Below are 25488 nucleotides of genomic sequence, written 5' to 3' on the forward strand. Positions count from 1 at the left end.
CACTAGACCCACTGTCCACCCCATTTTCGCTGCTTGCGCGACCGCAGCTCTCCCAGTTGAGGTGTCTACGCTGCTTGAGCCGAGTTGGGTGCATCTACTCTACCTTCGACGGTATACCGCATTCATCACCACCATGAGTGACGCAGAAAACTCACTCAATCAAGAACTGGCGGCTCTGGTGCCCACCTCATTAACATGGAGCTGACAGCCTTTGAGCTACAATTTTCGTTACCTAACTGCACTTCATTTGGTTCAGCAGTCGCATATTGCCGGCAGCTACCGACAAGCCGCTGCTTGATTGCTGCTATAAAGAGTGGGCTGAAATCAAACTGGTGTCTTTTGGTGCTTTTGCTTCGATGAGCCCTTAGTAACCTGCAAAATATAATGCAAGAATCAATAGTGGCCAAAATGTTGTTGATGTTGGATTACATCGTGATTCATGGCATCAGAAACAAATCCCTTTTCCTTACCAGTTGCGTTTCACGTGGTTGTACGCCTAGCCTCCATGCTTAGGCCGTTGGGTCCAACGTCAGTGGCATTGTAGGGATGGTGGATGTGCTTTACAAGTTGCACAAACAATCCTGGCTGTCGCATAAACCAGAGAACGCGTGTGTGCGTGCAGCAAGCAGGAGACATAGCAGTCGGGAGAACCTAGACCTTTATTGTGAATGCCATCTTCCCTGTCCTCGACCATGTCTCACCACACCATTTCTAGGTGATGTCCTACTGCAGTTAACTGCACGGCACCATCCATTTGTGAAATGTCTCTCTCTCTCTCTCTCTCTCTCTCTCTCTCTCTCTCACAACACACATACATACACTGCAGTGCACATGAGGAGCAAAAAAATTCAGGGAAGCTTGCCCTCATGCGCAAGACTTGAATGGTGAAGCCGTTGTATGTGATCACTGACGGACCCGAAGTGGAATTTTAGTATCGTTGTGGCGTTGTCGGTGGCATGGTGTTTCAATGGCCCTATGATGAACAAGGTCAGAGTGAGCTCATTGTTTGGGTTGATGTTTTCGTACACCACCCTGCAAGCGCGACTTATCGTCTCTAGTGGATGCTTAGCACACTGAGCCTCGCAAAGTGCAGCCTCTTCCTTGGTTGTGCAAAGTATCTGCAGCCGAGCCATATGGAGTCGATGACCACATACAACAGCTTCTCAAATGCTCCTGCCTCCTGGGAAATAAACCCAAATTATACATATATATTTATCTACATATAAAAATCAGTGAAAATGCCTTTAGAGCTTTGCAGAGTAATACTACTACTACTACTAAGTGGTTCAAGAGAAAAGGAAAGGAAATGCACTGGGGATATTATTGAGCCCAGCTGGGGGCTCACCTGCATACAACCCAGTGCGGGGGGAAGGGGAGGAGGAGGGGATGAAAGATTAGAGGAGAAAAGGGGGTGATGAAAAGAGATGGGTAAGCTAGGAAATTAAATCGTGGAGCCTCTTAAAGCTAAGCGAAGCAGCAGCAGCAATGGCGCGGACAGCAGACGGCCGTCTACAGGCGCTTGTGTTTGCAGAGTAATGCAATCACATTATGGTCTTAGTGGAAGTAACTTCATCACTGTCATTACTACAGGCAACACCATGGGCTCATCCTCAAATGACTGAGCACCACCCATAATTTGTTAAAAAAAACATCTGGTGATGGCTGGGGCTTTTTATTCTAATGGCATAGCACAAACAAAAAGATGGAACACTAGTGGCACGATGTGTTCATCATGTTGTTTCATTAAAACGGTCTTTTGTGCAGCGTTTCAAGAATGCGGTTCTTCTCTGCAAAGCGTAGGCTACAAGTGTAACGACTTTACCTGAGGTATTCCTTAGGGAAAAAGAAGTTCTCTGACCACAACAGGGGGGTGCTATAAATTACGGCATCAGGTAAAGAAATTGCAGGTTAAAATTATTCGCCAATGATTGTTGGTTAAAAGAGCGTGATGTTTCCCCTGTGTTGCATTATGCCATAAAATAGATATGGTGGTGCATGCAAGCTGATGACCAGGTAGACTGGTTGGTACCTCTGTGCTGACACGGTACACAGAAATGTCACGTGAAGATGTGTACAAAAGTCAGTTGACTTCACGGACTGTAATGGTGTAATAGGGTGTAATGGATGTGCAAGCAGGGCAAAGCTCTTTGTTACGCACTTTATTTCACACTCTACCTCCAACCATTATATGTTACAACTCTAAAAAAAATTAAAAAAAAATTCAATAATGGATTGTAAAGAATACATGAGCATCATAACCCTCTCACTTGTAAACTTGAGGCTCCAACTTTAGAAGCTCGTCACACGCTATTTCTCACGTGCCCCTCGCATTTCCTGCTTTGCGTTCTTACCAACTCGGCGGTCACATTTGCTCGCTTCAGCAGTGGCATTGGCTCCCTGTGGCTCCTTTGGATGTTTATTTACAACTATAAGCATCTCTTTGCTATCATTTCCATTCTGCCTTCTTTTGTCGCCTACTTGGTCCTGCACTTGCTATACGCTCTATTTTAGATAACGTTGAAACGGCAACAGGCACGTGGAGAAAAAGAGCTGCGCTTTAATTTAGCATTTCCGTGGCAATGAACCTGGCAACAGTGTGAACACAGTAAAGGAAAGTTTGACATCCACCTAAATGCAGCCATACGGCTACAAAGGAAAGCTATACAGCTTTCTCTGAAACTTCGCAGTTGAAGAAAAATTCGTCCTGGTCCAGGATTCGAACCCGGGAGCACTGCTTAACTGGAGCAGTCGCTCTACCAACTGAGCTAACCAGGAGGCTAGTCGTTAGTATCGCGAAAGCGAATTGATCAACAACTCGAAGTGAAGGACAGGTGTTAATTAATCGAATGGCTGCATTTAGGTGGATGTCAAACTTTCCTTTACAGAAACTTACTCCACCTTGGGGATTTCCCCTAAATCTGGTCGATTAGTGTGAACACAGCTTTACTGCCGCCAATGCCATCACTGGCATGGCTGATGTCAGCCTTCCCACTTAAGCTTTCTTATTCTCCATTTTTCTTTCTTCTTTTTTCCATGTCTGCAAACTGGGGGTGAAGATTTTTGTTAACACACACTGTCTATCGCTCACGCAATACTAAACATAACATTTAAGCTATGACGTTAGCATATCTAGTAACCATTATGCTAACAAGCTGCAGCTGATTATTAAGCAGCTCTGGCCACAGTGACGTTGATATGTCCCCACATAACGCCTAATTTCCAGCAAGCTGCAGGAAATTGGCACTCTCTTCTAGCGTGAAATATAGGTTTGCCTATGCCCCTGTAGACACGTAATGCTTGACTTGGCTGTTCATGGCCACACAAGTTCAAAACTGTGCAGGTCTGTGTGCAGTGTTCAAACAGTGTGTCAGCGCAGAAGCCGCACACCAAGCCAATCACGTCACGCTTCAATGGCTGACTACTCACACTCGATTCATTACATAACTTTACACATTGCTCACGCGGCCACTGTCCATCTCAATCACTGTCCGACCCTTGTGACGCGCTCGCAGTGCCGACCGCGGCGTCCGCCTCTCGTTGCCTGGCGGCCGCAGCCTCTTCCTCATCCTTTTTCCTCCGCTCCTTCCCCCGCAGGATGGCCTCGCGGAAGAGGCGGCAGTACAGCTGGATGGCGGACGGGGTGTCGTCGTTTCCCGGGATCGGGTAGGTGACCAGGCGGGGGTCGCAGTTGGTGTCCACGATGGCCACCGTGGGGATGAGCATCTTGTTGCACTCCTTGACGGCCAGGTGCTCCTCGAAGACCGAGTCGAGCGTCGACAGCAGGATGACCGTGTCGGGCAGCCGGGTGACCGTGCCAAACTGGGGCGTCGAGTTGGTGAACAGGCCCGGCCGCCACCACCGGGCGTGGGCGAATTCCCGGCACGCCTTGGCCGTCTCCTCCACCATGTGCGCCGTCTGCAAGATGAGAAAAGAAACGGAGAAAAATACAGGAGGCCGCAGAAAACAGCGGCACAAAATAAATCGTCACAGGCAAAAGATGAACTGGGAGACAGAATGGCAGAGCATTTATGGGCATCAACTTTGAACTAGCTGTGAACTCCACCTTAATTCGACTTTTGCCAGGAGGGAAGAGAACCAAAGCATGCTAATCGACGCTCTGTGTGCAAACAAGGGCTGACTGCAACTACTCTGTAAGCGCACTGGAATTTTTCCGAGTGACACAAAAATTTCGTTCCTGTGCAACAGCTTACGTCATTCGCAAGCCAGAGAAGTGACACGAAGATATCTGAAAATGCATCCCGCATTATTTATTAGACCAATACTGAAGGGAAGCAAGTGTCTTCATGGGTATCTTTGTTTCTAGAACAATGATATTTGCCCCACATGCTTTTTGAAAAATAATTTCTCACAAACCAAATGGAATTCACGCAGATATGTGCAGATATTATGTCGCCACGAAAACTAGGTTGTTTCTATTACGTTATGACAGTGGAAGGCTGGGTAAGTTGGTTGCATCTGCGAAGACAGCACTCCTGCTCCCTCTCGTTTGCCTTCATGTCATTGGTACCGTAAACATAAACACAGGCACCACACAGAAAAGAAATGCCTGGCTATATTTAACCAAAAGAACTGCTACTAGTTTCCAGACGAATGTCAGCAATATCAGAAGCCAGCACTGTGAAAATTAGGTTTCCGAGCATATGTGTCAGAATGTGCAGCCTTTGGCATGGCCCATTTCATTTTTGTCTCAAAGCTGCGGGTACACTTCTCATTTTTGCCCTGCCTGACGGCAAAATTCAGACCTGGAGAGTTTCGATTGTGTACTATATTGTTCTCGCTTAATAAAGGTGTAAATGGAAAGCATGTTTTACACACATTGTTTGGAAGTACAGAGTAGACCATTTATAATGCAATCGCTTATAGTGCGGAACTGGATATAACGGCTCTTTTCAGGACCAACGATTTGCTTCCCACAGAACTCGAAACATAAACATACTGCTTAAAATGCAGTTGTTTGAAACACAATAACGGTTATAATAAGAATTTTTGGGTGGCCTGCTGATCAACTAGAGCAGCAGAAATATTGTTTCAGGGTCACCAAAAAAAGAAAAAAGGAATTAGCTGTTTTACGCAGTGCTTGCTTGCCTCTCCTCTCTAAATTGGTAACAAAAAAAAAAAAAAAATCCCGCACCCTTTTGCTTGTGCACTTTACTTGAAGTCACGTGATAGCCCAAGGTGCATTTTCGCTTTGTGCACCTCTGAAACTAGTCAGCCACAGCACTGCGGGTTGTTTCTACCAGGCGCTGCCGGCCTACGCCACCACCAAGAAACAAAGCTAGGCCATAGCAGTGGGGCCTCTAGTTCCGTTCGATCGGATCAGTCAGATGCTAACACACATTCAACACATTGATAGCTATATTCTTAGTGCTGGCCCATATGGCATCCCTCCTGCCCATGTTATGTCCCTGTAGTGCAAAATTTGAAAGCTTTTCTATAGTTCTCAAGTTTTTTTAACCATAAAAAAAGTGTCTTCTGTAGCTGGAACAGAGCTGAGTGAGCTACCAGAGACTAGTTCTTTCAAACTGAACGAAGTTGTACCAGAGTCCTTCAATGCCTTTCTGGTCATGAAACTTTGCCATCACGCTATGGGAGAGCTTTGTACGCTGCCGCAGTGCAGCGCTGGTGTTGATCGGAGGGTAGCCGGGGGCGTGGTCAGAGCGCGTTTGGCAGGGAATGAACCACGGAGTAAGATAAAACAGATGCTCGCCGCCTTATCAGCAGTGCGTTTTTGCTTTACGTGTCGTGGGCCGCTCAAATGGACTTGTCATTTTGTGAGTGGCGGAAAAATTTGGCGCGGACGAGCATGATGCTACTGCGTTCCTGCCTGCCGGTCTGGCTACAGAGCAGCAGCGTCCGCCCAATGCCCTCCGATCTGCGGTGGCGCCCCTCGCAGTAGCCTTTGTCCCCGTACGAAACTTGGCCGGGAGTTTCATGACCAAAGAAGCATTGAAGGACTCTGGTTGTACTTTGTCTTCACGACCCCTTTTAAGTGCAATCCCCGAATTCACCACCCATTCACCCAAGTGTCCGTTTGGAACCCCGGCCGAGGTGGGTGGGCCGCCCGGTACCTGCTGGTGCCTGGTGACGAAGAGGATGAGGCCATCGCGGTACGCCATGTGGGCCACAAAGTTCAGGGCCCGGAACAGGTGCTCCAGGGTCTGGTCCAGGTCGATGACGTGGTATCCCAGCCGCGAGCCGAAGATGTACGGCCGCATGAGGTCGTTGAGCAGGCCCTCCTTGTGGCCCAGGTGGACGCGGGCCTCGAACAGCTCGCGCACCGAGAGTAGCTTGCCCAGGCCAAAGTAGTCCGCATGCTGCAGCGGGTCCAGCACCGACTTCGGCGCACTCGTGGGCTCTGCGAAGGCAACCAGAGGTCACTGGACACATTAGGCACCAGGCCCAAATCTGTTTTCGAGTTGTTCGACAGGAAGTTTTGGCCGATAAATCATTTATCCCTATCTCAACATGTTTATTACAAGATCGAAGCGTTGAAGGGCCGAGAACAGGGCCACTATACATTCGTAATGGTACAACAGTACAAACTTCGCGGGGGAAAAAGAACACAACAAGTTGTACCGTTATACAGTGTTCTCTTGTGTAATGCGCGTTATCAACATCACACCTGTGTTTAGTGCACAGCACTTTATCTCTTTCAGCTCTTTATTTTTTTTTTATTTATTTGCAGGGTACTGCCAGCTTCATTTAAGAAGCCCTAGGCAGGAGTGGATAAACATAATGATACAAAAACAGGGAAACAGGAGTAGTTTTAGACAACTGCGGGAAATAACGCGCATAGAACAAACAGAGGAACGCATTTGTTCGCGTGGCAAAATAAAACAGCAATAAAGAACGGGGAACTTCAAAGACGACAACTTCGTCACTCGGCATAACATCAATTCAACACGCAAATCACACAGGGAAGCAAACAAGTGGAAAACACAACTGCAAATAATTTAGAAAGAACCCTGAACAAGAAAAGCATTCAATCAGGCACAGCCAAACACTACAAAGATAATACAACTTCGGTCGTTTGTGAAGGCTCGTGTTGTGTTTTCTTCATCCAGTCAAGTTTGTGCTGTTCTATCATTATGAATCAGTGTTAATTTCAGTTCACTACCACGCGGAATAAGCAGCAAGCTCCAGTTTTAGCTCATAAAGCGATCACTCATGTATGCATTATACGCTTGAAGATATTGTTTTGCTTCAACGCCGTGCGTGGAATGGTACCAAACGCGAGGGCCGTGCCTTCGCTTGCACTACTTTGGCGCTCAACAGTTCTCACTATCTTGCTGTTCCCTTGCACGATGCATGGAAACTAACGGCATTCAAACACTCCCCGTAACTGCACGTGCCACGGTCTCACCTTCTGTCTGCACCTGTGGAGCGGCCTGTTGGCCAACAGTTCTGCCAGCGCTGATGTGTCGCGCAGGGAACACACTTCTGTGCAAGCACCCACATGATCCTGTAATAAAACGGGCTGGTAAGACGAAAGCGTGACCGACACTGTGTGACCTAGCCAGCAACGCAAAACTGAAACGAACGCCATTGATGGCGTTTTAGCGCAAGTCCACACACCATTACAATTTAAATGGACGCCTTGAACGCAAAGTGATTGATATGCAAAGTAAACTCAAGATTCAAACACTAGTTATTATAAAAAAAAGATCCTCACCGAAGCGTTGCACGACGGTGCGCATGGGAAGCGCCATTTTTCTGCACCATACAAGAAACACACGGCGCGGCAGAGCACGGACAACGGACCGACGAGGCAACGAAAAACATCAACGCTATCAAAATATGACTATTATTGTTTTAGAAACCTTGAATATCCAATACAATAATATAAAATCACAAAATATATATCAATAAAATAAACGTCGTTGATATCACACAAAAAGTTTTTATTTGACTCATTCAGTGTCTGAATGGAGAGTACCAACAACTGCTATCAAACAGGTGATGTTAATTTTTTAGAAATATGAAGAGATGAATACGAGCCGATCGATGGTTTTAAGTTATTTACGAGAAAGCAGCGCGGGCACGCGCGCGCACACCGCCGCATCTTCGTGTGCTCTCTTCTCTTGCAACAAGTCGGAACAGACAGACAGAAGAAACGGAAAAGCGCGTAGAGCAATGAGAGTGCGCGCGCGCAGCATCGGTCAAGCGCGCATTGGGTGGAGTCTCGACGGCGGGATGAGGAAGATACGAGCGACATGTTCAAATATGACCTTGGACCAGTGCCTTCGACCAAGCGACCCCGGCGAAGGAAAACGCGCAGTCTAGATCACGCGCCAACCCCCGCTTTCCCGCACGCGATCGTCCGAACATCGGCGCCTGCTCCGACCGACTCCGACGACTCATCTCCTCGATCGCCGACCACGCTCGCCCGTGTTTAGTAAACAAGCGCAACAGCTGGTCCCCCCTTCCTTCTTATGGCATGGATCGACTCCGTCCTCGCTTCCCTCCTGCACGACGTCTTCCTGCCCCTGTTCGTGCTCAGCGTCTGCCTCAAGTACGCGCTCCAGCAAGACTACACCTCGAAGCGGCTCCGCTTCCAAGCGTGGCTCTCCAACTACATGTCGTACCGGGAGACCGGCGCGATGCTCGAGGCCAAGGAGATCCTCTTCAGCAAGCTCGAGTCCATCGTCTCGCGTGACTGGTACCTGCGCAATTTGGGGCTCATCCGCATCCTCGAGATCGGCGCCGGCTCCGGCTCGAACCTGACTTTCTACCCGCGGAACTGTCACCTGGTTGCGGTGGATAGCAACCCGTACACGGCTCCGTACCTCCGGCGCAAGCTGACGCGCGTGCCCGTGCTCCTGGAGATGTTTTTGGTGCAGAACAGCGGCTCCCTGAACAACGTGAAGAGCTGTTACGTGGACGCGGTGGTGACCACCCATGTGTTGTGCGGTGTTCGAGACTTGGACGCGATCCTGAAAGAGATCGCAAGAGTGCTGGTGCCGGTGAGTATGTAGACCACTGTAGCAGACTGTGCTACGGAGGCTGAGAATGAGTATTTATGTGGTATCGATCCTAACTGCCAATTCGAACAAAAGTGGGAAAAAGGATTGGTTCCTTATTCTTTTCCATATTTGATAATTGCTTTCCATATTTGTAGCATGTGGCCTAACGAGTTCAATTACTGGCTGTGAATGCCTTCCACATGAATAGTCAGATGTTGATCTACTAGCTGTGCATGTCAACTTCACGCTTCAGCGTAAAATTATACATACATACATACATACATACATACATACATTTTATTTCATCTTCATGACAAACAGATACAAGTGCCAGCCCCGCGTAAGCAACCTCTGCTTTTATGCGGGGCAGGGCAGTCGGTTTGAGAAAAAAGAAGATAATAAAGGCACAATACATTCTGCTATCAAATCGAAATAACGTCCAAAACTTCTACTGTTATAATAAACAATATATATATATATATACACACACACACACACACACACACACACACATATGTACCCACATATATATATATACATACATACACATATACACATACATTCATATACATACATGCAATACATACGAAACCGTCTACAAACACAGGGTCACCAAACGCGCATATTCATAACACATATTGTTGAGGTTCCATATAAACAACAAAAAAAAAACGCCAAATACAAGCCTTCAGTATAATTGAGTGAAGCGTAACTAACCCATGGATTCAGAGGGAGACGGGTACCATGCAATAACAACACACGTCTATTGCAAAAACATCAACCGTAGGGTAGAATCCCACATCTTGCTCTATATGCGTAGCTGAGCCCACAGAAGCCTCAAAGTGATAATAGAGAACATGAAATAGACCTTCTAATATATATATATATATATATACATATATGTATGCCTACTACACACATATATATGCATATATTCATATACAAACGCAAACGTACACACATATATACATATACATACACACACACACGCACACATTCGATATTTTCTTCTGCAGTCGCGTTTATTTAGGCGATATTCTCGGAAATCCAGGCATGGATTAATGCTCGAGCGTCTTTCATAGAGACTACTTGAGCGTCATAGAGACTACTTCATAGAGACTACTTCATAGAGATTTTCATAGAGACTACTTGAGACTGTAGGCAGTAGCTTTCCTTTGCTGGACATCATAGTTGTGTGCCAACTACAAGGATCGTATTATTTGTCTGTATTAGTTACTGGGTATTCAGAGTTTAGCTTTGCCGAAAGCACAACTAAACGAATTTCCACAAAAGCAAATTGCTTTTGTGGAAATAGTCACCAACAGCTCGCAGAACAAAGTGCATATGTTCTGCAAGCTGTTGATGACTATTTGTCCAGTGCAAACATTATGGTAAGATTGGCTTCTCAAGATGGCCTCAAGCTGATAAAGGGTAAGGTCTCTTCGCTTCCAAGGTCCATGGTCGTACTTGAGTGCCAACTGTCAGAGAAACAAGATTTAATACTTGTACTGCACCTTCGACACTGTGGATGGCTTTTTTTGTGAGCCCAATGATGAGGGTCCCCTCCACCACGTATGCGTAAACAAATTGACGAATTAATCACGAACTGTTGTCTATCGAATTCTGATATTTCAAATTACTTTTTATGTCGAAACACCCCAAACTTCCCTGAGAAAGTTATGCTGGTGCACATTTTATGTCAAATTAATGTTTACAGCAGACTAGCTCCCATCTTGTTTGAGCTCAGCACTACCATGGTAAATACAGTGACGAGAGCTCATAGGGAGTGAGAGCAGTTGCGGATCCAGGTTTTTTTCTTGGGGAGGGGGGGTCAGCTTCTGTCAGGGATGATGATGATAATAATGGGGATAGTGTCCCTTTTTTATTCACCGAAATATTGGAAAACCAAAAATAAGAGGAATGAAAAAAATCATCAACTAGATTTTTTCTACGACCTGAGGGGTCATCTTCTTAGGGGCTTCAATTCAAAAATTAGAGGGGGGGGGGTCAGGACATCCTGACCCCCCCCCCCCCCCCCCCCTGGATTTGCCGATGAGTGAGAGTTCATTTATTACACCCGACATTCATTACAAAACTACCCACGTAGGTTGCTAGATACAGAATTGCAGTTGAGCCCAGCATGGAGGATGTACTTACCACGTATGATGGACTAGAACTAAATCTTCGCTGCATGAAAAAGAAATAAAGACCACAGAAAGATACAGGAGACGATGTTGAATGTGCGCATTGTGTATCATCGTTCTATGTTCTTTGTTTCTTTTCCGTGTGGTGAACGTTTACTGTGGATTGCTAACTTGCCCCATACCCACATTTTGGTGAGAAATGGTACTATATGCACTACTTTAAGACCTGTGCCACACTATAAATATATAGTAGCATATTTTCATGCATATAACCAGCCCCTGCAAATAACGTGTGCCCCCATGTTGTACCTGCAGGGAAAAATGAAATAATGTCCCCACATATCGACCGTATAATGCAACCATTCAACCAAAGGATGTTTTTTTTTTTTGAGAAATATTGACTCTGTGCACTGGCTTGAATACTATTTTTAGCCATGTGGTGACCAAAGTTTATGTCCTATAACTGAAACTGTTGGGTTATGAACAGTCCAAGCTCCATTGAAAAGCAGTGTGACCAACCACATTTTGAATTTCGTTCAATATATAAGATAATTTGCAGTGTGAGTGTTTGATGTAACGAAATACAACTCTACTTCTTGCGTTTCATTTGCACTGTTAAACCTTTCATAGTAGCAGCTAAGCTGCGTTTCAACCTTAACACAAGGCGGAAGTGGCTATGTGTAACCCTCGCGACATGATAGGGCAATTGGTGATGCTATGTGCAGATGCTGGTCCAACCCGTGTGGCTTGAAAAAATTTTGGTGCCATACGTTGCGCATGTTGCATATCGAAATAAGGATCATAGCCAACTGTTTCTGTGTCTTCTTTGAGCTAAATACGTCCAGGACTTGGGTGTGTTGCACTTAGTGTGCTACGATATGTCTCTTTTATTTGCCTGCTCAGAGCAGTTCTGAGAAACTGCCCTGACGGAGCCGTGTGTTTTATTTCCCTATAGAATCTCTATGGTGGGAGCAGTTTTGGGCGGCTCAGGAACTGCTCAAAACCGCTCAGGACGGGCAAGTAAGAGCAACTACACGGCAAATATCCCCATCACATCACCTCTCCACTTTCCACCTTTCATTGCAACTGTTAAGCCAATGCAATTAGTATACATTAATTATTATATTCATAGCAATTAGTCTTTGCATCAATTAATTAGCTTATTTATTGATTTATTTGTTTCTGTGCCTTCAATGTCCAGAGGGGGTTGCAAAAGGGAGTGGTTTAGTTGAGTGTACAAAATGATTTTACAAGGGGGAATAGTTGAGTTAGGAAGAATGCGTGTTAGATGTAAAAAAAAAATAAAGATCCCAGAAGTTATGCGCTGTAATGATATACACACTCAAACGAAGAAGAACAAAATACAGAGTGAAGAAACGAATAAATGAAACGCACCCACAAAAAAGAAAGACATCAGCCAAAAAGATCGAAATAGCAAAATAGGTGTGCAGGAAATATTTATTGTGCAATGCATGCTTATTACCGTAAAGTTCCGAACGAACACCTACCCCTGAAACATGATTCACCCCTGTTTAGGGGTGAGATATTCAATTTTCTGAAAGACCCCAAAGATTGCCTGCCTTCTAAAATCAATGGCTTTAGTGCCGATGAGTGAACAAAATAAACGCGAAGTATCTATTCATGTGTTGATGCGGTCACTTATTTGTCCTTCTTGCACTTGAGCCGAAAGTTTGCCCGTCTGATATTTTTTCTTGATATCTCCACAGTTGTGGTTGGCGGTGCGGCCACTTTTTTCTAGTTTTTTGCCCCTGACCCGAAAGATCGCCCATCCGGTATTTTTCACTTGATATCCCTGTACCTTGGGTGGGCATTCTTTCTTAACTTTACAGTAATTAGTAAGTGTAATGTGGTAAAGCAGCTGCTGAATGACTCTCTGTGCTGACTGGACCTGTCCCGCTGCCACTGCCGTTTCAGGGGGGCAAGTTCTTCTACGTGGAGCACTGCCGGCACGAGGCGGGCGACTGGCGCCGCTACGTGCAGGCCCTGGCGGAGCCCCTGTGGCGGCGGCTCTTCAACGGCTGCAGCCTGGTGCGGGAGCTGCACGACGGCATCCGCGACTCGGCCCACTTCGCGGCCGTGTCCCAGTGCAAGGTGTACTCGGCGCGCAGCCGCCTGCTGGGCCTCTTCCTCAACCCAGTCCTGGTGGGCATCGCCTCCAAGCGCGAGTTTGTGCGCCGAAGGCCCATGAAGCTCAGCAGCGCCCTGCTCTCCACCACCACCCGCGCCATGTAGGGGCAGGGCGCAGGCTTGGTACAAGTGCGGCGGAAAGGGTGTAGGGGGTGATGACTGACAGCTTTGTTGTTACAAAGCACAGCTTGAAGCACAGGTTAGCACAGGACCTGGATAATTGGAGGGCCATGGAGAGAGAGGCCTTTGCCCTGCAGGTGGTGCAGATAAGCTGATGATGATGATGATAGCTTAAAAGGGGCAGTGAAGACAAAGTGCAGGCTCGGTTCACTACGAAGACTGCCTTGTCCCGATAACGACGGTACCAATTTTATCGCCAACTTCAAACAACTGATCGTGATACTAACGATAACATAACGAGCAGTGGTGACTTCCCATCCACATTCTGGCAACTTCTCCGTGACGTCACGGAATCTTGTTTGTGCGATTGGCACCCCCACCAAGCTGAGCCATCGCCAAGAAACATGACTGGGTGATTGTGGTGGGGCGGTTAGTTCCATTTGACTACCGTATTTATTCGAATATAAGGCAAGGAATTTTTTTTTTTCCACAATCAGTAGTCTAAAAGTCGTACCCCGCTTTATATTCAGTTTCAATTTCGGTTTTTGCTGTCGACACGTCACATAGGTCCCGTAGGAGGTCCCATAGTCATAGACCGAGGAGGGACCTCCTTCGAAGCTCAGTATATATACATATATATGGCGATTTTTTTCACTCTCCAAACTGCACTCTTGCCTTATAATTAAATGGCCTTATAATAGAATAAATACGGTATATTACTTGAGTTCTAGCATGCAGTTGGCACGCAGATAACGATGGGTTGAGTGCTGGTCCACCCATATGGCGTCGCTCCTGCCCATATTATGTCACTGTAAATCGACCAGATTTAGGGGAAATCCCCAAGGGGAGAAAGCCGTACGGCTGCATACAGGTGGGTGTCAAACTTTCCTTTGCCTGTCACTATAGCGGGAAATTTGAAGGCTTGTCATTACCTCATCCATATTTTCAGGTAAAAAACATCTTTCGTGGCGAGAAGAGAGCTGAGTGATTTACAATTAGCCAATTTTTCAAATAGAACAAGGTTGTATTTTGTCTTCAGAGCCCCTTTAAAGGAAGTCAGTTGTCTTTATTTTCAAAAAATATTTGTGCTATTGTTACAGGAACTGGCAGACTTGGGTTCAGTGTGCGGATCCCAAATACTGGATAATTTTTTACATGCAGAGATTAGTTCAGAAGTATGTATTTGCTAAATGTCTGGCAAAGTTGTGGTAAGCACGGTTAAGTAGATGCCTATGATCTTTTTTAAAGCAATCTGGGGGAGCCAAGGTGTGCAACAGTAGTTTCTTCACGCTTATAGCTTGTAGAAGTTACACAAGCCCCAAATTTATTGTTGAAAAGAAGGAATTAAAATTTACGCCTCTTCCTTCAATCGTGAACCTCGCAGTTGCATCACTGTTGAACTGTCGGAGTAAAAGTGTGAAAGCAAGCCAGTGTTCGACATTGCTGCATTTCGTGAAGCAGCCGCGAATGGCGCCTGGTGTTTGCTTCTCTTCTGCGCTTTGAGCCTAAACTAAACTTCCACTGAGTAGCATAAGAAGAGGTTATGCAGGTTCAACTACGTGACACACATGAGCTGTGAGGAAAGCATTGACTAGCGGCTTGCCATGGCCTTTCATTTGGAAGTCAGCCTTGCGTTCTTGACCCCTCCTTGCACTCGTACTAAGCTTGTGCCCAGTATTTGATAACGCCATTTCAACTCGTCTGAGCTGACGATTTTATAGAAGTGCTCGGGGCAGTGTCTTGAAGTTGCTGAGCTAGTCCGGCAGACATTAAACTAGTGCCCCCTCACTAGTCTCTGCCGGGAGCTAAACAATAAAAGTACTTACTGCAGACCTTGGGCATCTGCTGTAACCCGAGGGAGTCAGCTGTCAAAGGCGAGGTCATAGCAGTTGTTACTGAGTAAGCATATTTTGAGCTGCTCTAGTTTAGCTGCCAAGCTCAGGAGAGAAGAAAAGAAAAATGCCGATAGACAGCTGCTTTTAGTAGTATGTGTGCAGAACAACATGCAAGTTAGAAAACACGTGATTGTCACCTAGTCTCGCACTCATTGTCAACCACATGGTGTCTTTTTGGATTTCTCTTTCTTTCTTTTCATTCAGTTTCTTGATTCACTCCGTGCTGCTATTGGGAACACACCATGAAGCGGAGATTTGGAGGGCTAAACATGCTCATAAAATACGTACTACATGAGCAAATTAAGAGAAATGATTTTAGCATTTCGCAGTTTTAGCTATGGGAGAGCTTTGGAAGTCGTGCCTGAGCTTTTTGCGTCAGCACCCAATTCTTTCATGAAGCTTTTTGTTTTAACTTTTATGTCGTTGTTTATATAAGTCAGTTTAATGGGCTGGCACCCAAAGCGTGGCTTTTTCTCTGGCCTAGCTGTAGCTTTTTATGTCTGCAATATTTTACATATGTAATATTTTACGTATGTGTTTTCCGGCAGCTCGTGATATTGCCCTCGAGTATTTTGCTCTCTAGTGAGTTTACCCATTGTCTTGACGGTTATTTGGACGTTTCGGTAGTGAGATTGCCTACTACGCAACTAGCTTCTTCTTTCGCGAGTGTTAGTCATGCCCTGCGCAGTCATTTTTGGAGCATGTTATTTATGCGTACTACGTTATGCCACGCAGTCATGCTTTGTATACTCTACTTTTAAAGCTGTCTGCTGGCTGAAGCAGGTGCAAAAATGTGGAGAATAGAGTAGATTTTCTCCTAGCTATACTTCGGGTAGATATGTTTTTTCTTTGGTGTGTGTAAGTTACACTTTTCTTTCTGCTTTTGGATTGTAGCTTTTTATTGTAAGAGAAGTGAAAAAGTGCTGGGCATTTAGTGTTGACTGCTGTTGTGTGCATGTTTGAATGGTTTACATGTTTGTTACTCAGTCAGTGTTCAAAGGGGCATTTAGTAGTTGATTAGATTGCATTCGGCTGCGTTATCTTTTCAAGTAGTTGAAAGATGGCGGCAACTAGGGAGTTCTGGGGAAGCTTAGAGTGTGCTTGCCTCGTGAAATTAACCCTGCAGTGATAGCTGGAGGTGTGAGAACGTACGGGACCTGATGTGATTACCTACATGACAAGTGCTGGGCCACCCCTATCCCTGGGTGGTGTTTTTTTTTGTTTCCCCTAAGGACAGAAGTCATTTCGTGCAATGGAGCTTTGACAACTTTGGAGCACACGGTATTTACTCAAACATAAGTGTGAGTGAGGATGGTGATTTAGATCTCTACTTGTGAACCCATTGAGAATGAAAGTGCTGAAGTCAGAAGATGTCCAAAAGGAGGTGGAAGGACATGCTTTTTTTGTTTTACCTCGCACTCATTATAAGTACCTCTATCTCGCACGCCTTGTTGTCAAGTGGTATCTTCCATTCGTTGAGGCTGGTGTCGTCGTATGCTTTGCTGCCGTCATCAGCTTGCCTCCGTAGGGTGTGGTGGCAGTGCACTGATTTAATTGGTTGTAAATACCAGTTGGTCACTAATGTTGAACACTTTTTTGCCACTTTGCATTTTATGCCACTAGCAAATGCTTTCCAGAGGCTGTGGCTTTGCAAAATAGGTTCGTAGCAACACATGCCCAACATCGCCACTGGCAAGGGGGCTGTCTACTAAGAGCTGCAAGGTGTCTCACTCTGGTTACAGCAAATCATCTGTACGACAGATATGAGACTCTCTGCTGTGGCATGCTGTAGTGTCGTGATAGCCACACTGTCAGTTATGTTACGTACCAACCTGCCTGGATACGTTTGCTGGTGCACGTATATACCAAGCACTAATGCCTCTTTACACATGTAAGTCTGCTAACCTTGCGTCAACTTAAACATGTACTATTTTAAAACAGATAAAACTAGGCGTGGTTCGCCTACAGTACTCCTGTAAGCACTGATAAGGGATTATGAGGGCTTCGTGTCATTCAAGTACAACCTTGTATACGTGTGGTCATAATATGGTCGCACTGAACTGCGTGGTAGGGGTTGGATGTCGGAACAGATGGTGGCATTGGCAGTTTAGTGGCTGGAGCGACTACAGAAACCAAGTGCAGAGGTGCTTCGATCTTGATTATCATTATTCTAGCAGAAGTGTCTTTCAGAGATGCGCATAGTGGAATCGGTGCACTTACAAGTGCAAGTCACAAGAGTGCTACGGCAGTCATGTGCTGGCCTTCATCAGGGAGGAGTGAGCACATTTGCTTACGTGGTTATCATGCGCAGGTGATAACCACAGGTGATAACCACAGGTGATAACCACGCTTGGTTAGCTGTGTATTCGGGGCTGCGCGTACGTGAACCAAAATGTGCATGTCTCAAAAGTTGCAACATAAAGTTATTTAGCCGTTGTAGAGGTTTAAACATTGATAGCCACTCATTATTTCTCTTTTCTTTCATGTTTGCTGAGCCGTGCACCAAAATATTCACTGATGTGATTTGAAGTTTGCACAGTTCACATCAGGTGAAGTAGTACTGGTGGCACACACTACATTTTGCATTTAAAGAGCTTGTCTGCTCACAGTGGTTTGAGTGTGGCATTACACTTTTCGGGGTGCACCATTTGGTCACCTTTGGGGCCAACTCATTTTTGAAAGGTTCCTTTGCATTTATGTAAGGCAGGGTGCTCAAAGATGTGCAATGTTTGTGTGGGGCACATTTACCGAACACGCTTGCTAGGGCTGTACTTTTGTAAGTCGTAAATGGACGTGGAACAGGTAGAAGGCTTACGAGTCATAATAGAATGGTGAGCTAGTGAGGGCTTATATTACGCAAAAACATCCTTTTTAAATCTGCAGGGTTAAGTATTCACCCTGAAAAGTTAATTTTGTAGCTACTAGTTCCGTTTGCACTAGCGACATCATCGCAGCCAAACAACCAAGAAAGAAGTGATTCACTCCGCTTCTATTGATACTGCTGTTTAATTTATTCAAATTAACTCGCACTGGGTAAGAGCGATTATGGGGGGCACGAGTTTCGGCTGCGTTAACATTTTCAGAACCGTCTGGTTTTTAGGGGAGGGGGGTCCGCTGTTTTCAAAGCAGACCCAATACTAAACAGCACAGGCTTTCTTCAAAGTATTCCAATGGCTGCTCCTGCAATTCCAGGCTGTTTTCCAAACTCCACTGAATGGCTTTAGGTCGAGCACATTTTGAGTGCCTTAATTAGCTGTGTAATGAGCGCTGTCAGTCATACTCTTTGAAACGGGAGCGCAGCCATTGTAGAAACATTTTAAACGAGAGCCATGATGTACGTAAAACAGAGCAGCACGAATAACACCCAGGAAGATGTGTGGCTGAAATATTACGGATGTTTTGTTTTTTCCTATTTCCTGGCAAGCAGATCCTCGAGTGCCTGGTTCTGTGACAGGGGTGTTTATGCATTGTTTCACAGCTTCACTAATGTGTTTTCAAGTGGGAAAATTTTGGGACTTCGGGGGAAATTTAGGGAAATCTGGGGAAACTTAGCGACACTGCCGTGTAAGGTGCCTCGATTGCGCTGTACACTGTTTTGAAATTCCTGCTTGCACCATTTGTGCAAGCATGGCCGCATTTGGTCTTTTTTGTGCAATGGGTGCGTGATTCCGATGCTGGTGGTTTGAATTTTGTAATGCGTCTTTGAGGGCACGTAGTCAGAAAATCGCTACTTTTGTATCCTTCAACATGAGCTACAATGGTGGGAAGTGATGTAATCTGCATTAAGGTTTTCCCGCCAGTTTTTTTATAAACTCTCTAGAAAGGGGCAGCAGATCTTTCCTGTCCAAATGTAGACAGCATTAAATGTTGTTTCCTCGAAATATCGCATGACGGCTTCTGAGTCACTGAGGATATATATACATATACTTTGAGAAAATGCCTTGTGAAGTCAAGGTGGTTGGTCTGTCAGTCACGGCTACATTTTATGTGGCTGCTATGCCACCATTTTTAGTATGATGTTACATTGTGTAACATGCAGGATTGAATAGAGGGGGGTGGGGCCATTTTCCACTAGTGTTCCTGTGAGGTCTTTAGCTCTTGTGTGACGATGATGAGCGCCTCACTAACGAGGGAGGTGGCTAAGTCATTTTTTTTACTGAATAGAAGTAAGTTAGGCCTGGGAGGGTGAGAAAGTGCCAGGAAGTGTGCGAATATCAAAATTTTGAGTGCGAATAAAAAACAAAAAATGAAAACCGACTTCCTAAGTCTGCTTGTGAGATCAGCTATCTTGTTACAAGCGTAGCCAACTGGCACCATCTCAACGCTTCTCACTCGTGGCTTTGTTAAGAATGCACGTTCTTGAATGTAGACTTCACGTGTGGTTAGGGGTAAAATTTATCTACGAAGTGCTAAAGTTGGTGCAAGTTTCATTTGTGTGGGTTTTTATGCATGTAAAGCTTTCCTGCACAGCCATGGCGTTGTGCGGTAAAACCAACCCAAGAGCGCGGGTGCCTCCATGAACCTTGAAAAACATGAATCACACACTCTGGAGCGAATTTTAAACACGACATCATTAAGGAGCTTGTGTTGCAAAAAGAAAAAGAAATGTTCTCAGTGGTGAGACATCAGAATCCTGATTTGTTTGCTAGGGTCATGAATGCGAGTTGCACGGATGAGCAGAAAGTTTCCATCCGTCCTAAAGTCCGGCATTTGGCGTTGCTATCCCGACGCCATCATTTAACTGTGGAGAATTTAAGGCAACTGCTCACCCACTGGGAAAAAGCACGTGTGTGATTGATGCAGTGCCATTTAACAGAGCGACGCCCTCTTTTGAGTCATCATCCTGTTAAAGGTGGAAGTCGCATCTGTGTCTGATTTTGCTCGGTCATTGGTTTCCACTCCTTCAGGCAAAGCTTAAGCATTCTCCAAGGTTTCTATTCTTTTATTGCTCATAGATTTGGAAAATTACCACAACTTGAGCATTTTTAATGGTAAAACTGCAGTGTTAGTCCATTTGAGTTGCTAATGCTATTCGCACAGTATGTGTAGTTTTGAGTATTTGCACACTTTTACTTTTATGTACCGAAATAATGCGGTCGACTATGGTGGGTCTGTGCAACTGTGATCAAGTTAAGCAAAAAACCAAATTAATTGGAGTTGAAATACATCGCTTCATGTATCTACAGGACCGCTTTATTTGAATGAATGAACTGGTACAGTAACATTGATCACACTGCAAGTAAGGAGCAAATGGTAGTCAATTTAAAACATGGTAAGGTGATTTTGCATCTGTGAACATTGTGCGGTATGTCGCGACTTTTCCTTTTCAACGCTTTGTACCCGTGAGTACAAAAATTTCAGGGCAGATGAGTTGATAGAGACTACTTGAACCAATAGAGGCATTAAATGCAAACTATTAGATTTGTGTGCGCGCCACTACACGAAGGTCATGCAGTATATTTCTCAAAGTGCGTCATGTGATACGACTTGTGATTTGTTAATCACATTTGAATAAGGGCATTAATGACTAGCGAAGTTGTTTGGACCCTACCTCTGGTCAGTTCGTTGATTTGACCACAGCTGTTGTAGTTTAGAACCTTCGTGGCTATCAACAACTCAGTCAGGTGGCGTAGGCATGTTGCATTTTACTGTGCGATGAAACTTGTGCTGATTGTGCCACCTACTCTAGATACTCATGTGAACGTGCGTCGCGGATCCCTTATTGAGCTTGTAATGTCGTTAAGGGCTGATTAGTGCAGGCACATGTTATTGGTCTTACACCTATATCACATGGTGTTGTTAAATGTTGTTTGTGCGAAAGTGTCATTTTGAAGGGATATACTGGACGTTAGCGAGGTGGAACTTAGTGTACGGGGCTTACAAGCTAGTTCGAAGGTGTTTTTTGTACTGCTGGTGGTTAATTTCTCTGCAATTGCTAACTTCTTAATGAAAATTGAAATAACATTTTACCGCCATTGTGCGGTATTACACGATGCTTCATGGCAGAAAGAGTAGCCTACTTGTTGAATATGTGATTGTAAGTGAGATAATTAAGGGTAAAAAATAGGAAACTATTCTGTACCTGAACACTTAGGTCTGTTCCTAGTTAGTTTCAGAAGGTGTAAAGAAAATGTGCAGCAAGATGTTGACACAGGGCTAGAAATTTGTTTCTGTTGTGTGGATGCTTGTACGTATGCTTTCTCGATGCTATGTAATCTATTTTGAGTTGAGTACAGTCTATAAAGGTGTGCCTGTTTTTTTTTTTTTTCTTTTTGTGCGTTGTTCTTGTTGTTATTTGTGAGCTAAAGAACTTGCGAGTTGTTTTAACCTTTAAACTTTTATGAAATGCACTATACCAGTATACGCTTCAAAGATATATATATACATATACATGCGCATATATATGTGTACCGTGAGTTGCAACATCAACTGAGCCACCTCGGAAACCTTTTGGAGCAAAACCGTTGGCTTGCTCGCTCTAAAATTTAGCATGAGCGTATCATTTTGTTATCAAAATATAAAAATAGCATGGTCACTAGCAATTCCTTGCTTTTTTCACAATCTATTACCTACTTATTCTCATTTACGGGCGCCTACTAGACCATGATGGAATTTTTAGCCGTAGGGCAGGAGATAATGTGAATTTGACGCAGTGGTGGGTTGTATTCTATTACAGAGGAACTGTAGGATTGTTGCTGTCTATGCTACTTTTAAACAAATTGACCACAAAATGCCACCTTCGTGTGTAATTTGAGTGAAAGAGTGGCCAGTTCGCCGCTCAAGAAGGCAGTTTCAACAGGCTCAGTTGACGTGGCAGCCTGCTATGTTATATGTATACAGACACATTATATGCATTATTCTTTTGCATTTATCAAAGACGCTAGTGGACATTTGGGCAGATTGTTGCCGCACTACTGTTGAGAAGATGCGTGTTTAGCGGCTGGGTGGCGCAGCTATTATGCGGGAGCTCCAGCATTCCCGTCTGCACTGTATTCCATGTATGCAGCATTTTGCTCCGTGTACCCAAAAGTGTGATATTTTTGTGTGGCGATGGTGTATTTTTCAAAGGCTTTTGTGCGAGAGTCTGAGATTGATATGTATACCCATGTTGGCATTTAGAAATTGAAATAAATTGTTTGACTGTGTGTGTCATCTTCTTTCTGGTATTTTAAGGGCTGAGCAGGGGATTGCTGGGCCATAACTGGGTGGCAAAGCAGACAGGAATCAAATGGGAGTGTAGTATGTACATTTATTATACCAATGCCTTTGAGAGCTGTCAGTGCTAGAGTTTCTGTGATAGTGATGTGTGGCATTTTTAGCAGCAGATTTCATGTATGCCCTAGTTTGGTATGCGCCAGAGTACATTTGTATACATATGCAAAATAGCGTCAAGCTGCAAAAAATGTTTGGCCAAGGCAAAATGAAATTGCGAATAAAATAATATCATTCAATGAAACATTAAATCAATCAGGTTAAGTCAAACAAGAATTAGAATCACTAGTAAGTTCAAGGTTCACCTGATGCTTCAGTTCACAGGATCAGTGGGGCTCTTCGATTTACAGTCTCGGACTCACTATGGATAGTCCGCAGGTAGTTCGAAGATTCCTGGAAGCCATAGGGATACATGGGAAAATCGAATGCCGGACTGCGTCTCGGAGAGTCCATGGTGAGTCCAGTACTAAATTGAGGAGCGCCAGTGTTTAGTTGCCCTCATATTGGCCACGGTAAGATGAAATGGCAAATAAAGTGATTTCAATTAACCTGTTAATTTAAATCAATGATGACCTCATCTATTATTTAGATATTTTCTATGGTCCTTTCTGAAGCACTGACACGTTTTATGCCTCTCTGCATTTTCTCCACAACCACGGCGTAATGAGATAAAGCCAGCCCAAATGTTTGCCAACAAAAGGCAATGCAGCCATGCTTAAAAATAGCAGTTCTGCTTTTTCCCCACCCTGCTGAAATGCCATTGCTAGTATTAATGCCCAGCCAGCCCAGCTGTGTCTCAAAGGCAACGGCGCAAGTTCAGGTAAAAGAACAAATGCGCGCTCCCAAGAAACTTTCGCGTTTTAGTCGAGAGGGGGCGGCACCTTGCGTGGAAGTGGTAAACAAATGCAATCGTGGGAAGAATACGGTCTACCGGGGCCTAAATGAAAATTGCATTAAATAATGAGTGCAGTATTACGCTACACTCGAGGGAAAATGTAGCTGGTCCCAGCAAATTTATGGACTATTTATGGTTATATTCCCTGCTGGTGCCAGCTCGGACCAGCAGGCTTCAGCTGGGAATTTAACCGGGGACCAGCTACTATTAGGCATTGCTATCACCAGCGGAAGAATGCCCAGTTATATCGCGATCATAGGCTCAAACCAGCAGCCCAACGGCTTTCATTAGCTTACCGCCTTTCTAGTTGCCTGGTCACGCCTTGTGTTTTTTCTTTCTCTCCTTTTCTTAATATGTACCGCTGTCCTTTCTTTCCCTTTCATTTCCCGTATCCCCTCCCCCCTGAGTAGGGTAGCCAACCGGACAGTATTCTGGTTAACCTCCCTGCCTTTCCTGTACTATTCCTTCCTTCCTTACAATTTACCCGGATAAACGTGCACAGAAGCGTGCACAGAAACGTGCACACATACAGACAAAACGAGCAAGCCTTTTGCTTTGATCGAAGCATCCAAAGAACAAAATTGTATCTTCGGTTTTATTATCACTGCTGTCGCTTCTAATAATTCTTTGGCCAGTTTTTGCGGCGTATTGGGAAACAAGCAGTGAATTGTTCTGATGTAGGCATATGCATACCGCATGCACAGAGTCCACAATGACGTAAAGGAAACTGTTTATATAGAAGCTAGTATACTTCCAATGTAATTTTATTCGTCGCCACATTTGCAAACTCCGTTTTATAAGTCAAAGAGAAGGTAACCTGCAAAGTGCCGAGTCTCTCTATGTCTGCTCCAAAGCGCGCGCTGTGGCCAGCCTCGGTCGCGTGACCGCCGTCGCTGTTTGCAAAACCGCGTGCCTTCGCAACGCAGCGATAAGGGTGGCCGGCCAAGTACCGCCGTGATGACGGAGTAGCGCTGGATTCGTTCCCACTCGCAGCTCGTGCAAGCGGCGAAGACCAGCTTCGAGCGCGATCCAGAAAGTTCGTCCATCAGCTGTTTCGCCAGCAGCGCCGGGAGAAACCGGAAGTCACGTGACTCGGCGGTGACGCACCGTCGTTCACCTCTCCGCACTTTCCACTACTCTGCTGCAATCTGCTGACTCCGCGACGGCAGCAGCATCAGTGGCGCCGCGCTTAGGCCTAGCACTCGGTCTCTTCCCTCGTTTGGTGTGCTAGACCTCTTTTATTTCCCACTGCCACACAAGTGTCCGAGACCTTTTCGATTTCGGTGTCGCGTACCGCCTGGGAGGAAGGATCGGGCACCTAACTTTTTTTTTTTTCTCAGGCCCGCGATCCTTCCCCCCATCGTGGATAAACTGCAACGTCGTCCTCCTCGTCGTCGATTCGTCCGCGCACGGGGTCGTTCTCATGCTGTGTGAATGGTGCCGCGGGCCCTAGCGCTCAAGTGTGCCGTCGTCTGTTGTGCCTGCGGACCGAACTCGTCGTCTGCGTTCGCCTCCGTTTCTGCCGTGCCTTCTTCGAGACAGCCCGCCGCATGAAGACGCAACGTGGCCCGCCCGCGGATATGTGATTGTGTGCGGGTCAACCCCCACCTCGGCGGTTAGCCGGGGGTCAGTTCACCGTTGTCGCTCGTCTGAAACAGCGAAGTAGTGTGTGTCTTCTTTCGCGTTCTCTCCCGCTTAGCGAGTTCGGCCGCGGCGGTGGTCAATATGGCGGACGCGGACCCCGAAACGCTGCTCGAATGGCTGAACATGGGCCAGGGCGACGAGCGGGACATGCAGCTCATAGCCCTCGAGCAGCTTTGCATGCTGCTACTGATGTCGGACAACGTCGACAGATGCTTCGAAAGGTGCGTAGCCCTAATCGTCCTCTGTAAATGCTGCTTTACTCGCGAGAGTCCAGCGTCGCTTGTTACGAACGTGGTCGCAAGAACCCGTTTTGTGTTGTTTGTATCGCGGTTTCGCTCAACTCAAACGTGTGCGTCAATCTGCGCAAGCAATCTCGCGGAAAGTTCTGGACGCGACGCGGAAGACCGCCAAGTTTGACAGCAGGCGATGAATGTTTTTTTTTTTTT

At 45.5% G+C, this 25488-nt stretch overlaps 3 protein-coding genes across 4 annotated transcripts in view; 2 read left to right on the forward strand and 1 right to left on the reverse strand.

Annotated features, from left to right (window-relative positions):
- Positions 1-3406: 3406 nt before the first annotated feature.
- Positions 3407-7755, reverse strand: Mrps2 (mitochondrial ribosomal protein S2). Its single transcript, XM_077681265.1, has 4 exons — positions 7694-7755; positions 7385-7483; positions 6090-6376; positions 3407-3915 (listed from the first exon to the last, which is right to left on the reverse strand). Exons 1-4 carry the CDS (start codon positions 7728-7730, stop codon positions 3478-3480), a joined length of 861 nt encoding a protein of 286 aa, XP_077537391.1. The 5' UTR covers positions 7731-7755; the 3' UTR covers positions 3407-3477.
- A 221-nt stretch (positions 7756-7976) lies between these two features.
- On the forward strand, positions 7977-22436 carry LOC144149623 (thiol S-methyltransferase TMT1A-like). The gene is made up of 2 exons (XM_077681267.1): positions 7977-8984; positions 13064-22436. The coding sequence occupies exons 1-2, from the start codon at positions 8454-8456 to the stop codon at positions 13379-13381; spliced, it is 849 nt and encodes a 282-aa protein (XP_077537393.1). The 5' UTR covers positions 7977-8453; the 3' UTR covers positions 13382-22436.
- A 2080-nt stretch (positions 22437-24516) lies between these two features.
- Ufd4 (ubiquitin fusion-degradation 4-like) overlaps positions 24517-25488 on the forward strand; it is a 100053-nt gene continuing 99081 nt past the window's right edge. Inside the window, exon 1 of one of the 2 annotated variants that reach the window (XM_077681317.1) lies at positions 24517-25263. In XM_077681317.1, coding sequence (XP_077537443.1) covers positions 25124-25263 — 140 coding nt within the window. In that variant the 5' untranslated portion in view covers positions 24517-25123. The remainder of the gene's footprint in view (positions 25264-25488) is intronic. The other variant, XM_077681318.1, reaches the window with a different exon arrangement.

The sequence above is a fragment of the Haemaphysalis longicornis genome, unplaced genomic scaffold, assembly GCF_048455015.1.
Source record: "Haemaphysalis longicornis isolate Haplotype H1 unplaced genomic scaffold, Haemaphysalis longicornis Haplotype H1 scaffold_8, whole genome shotgun sequence".
Lineage (NCBI taxonomy): Eukaryota > Metazoa > Arthropoda > Arachnida > Ixodida > Ixodidae > Haemaphysalis > Haemaphysalis longicornis.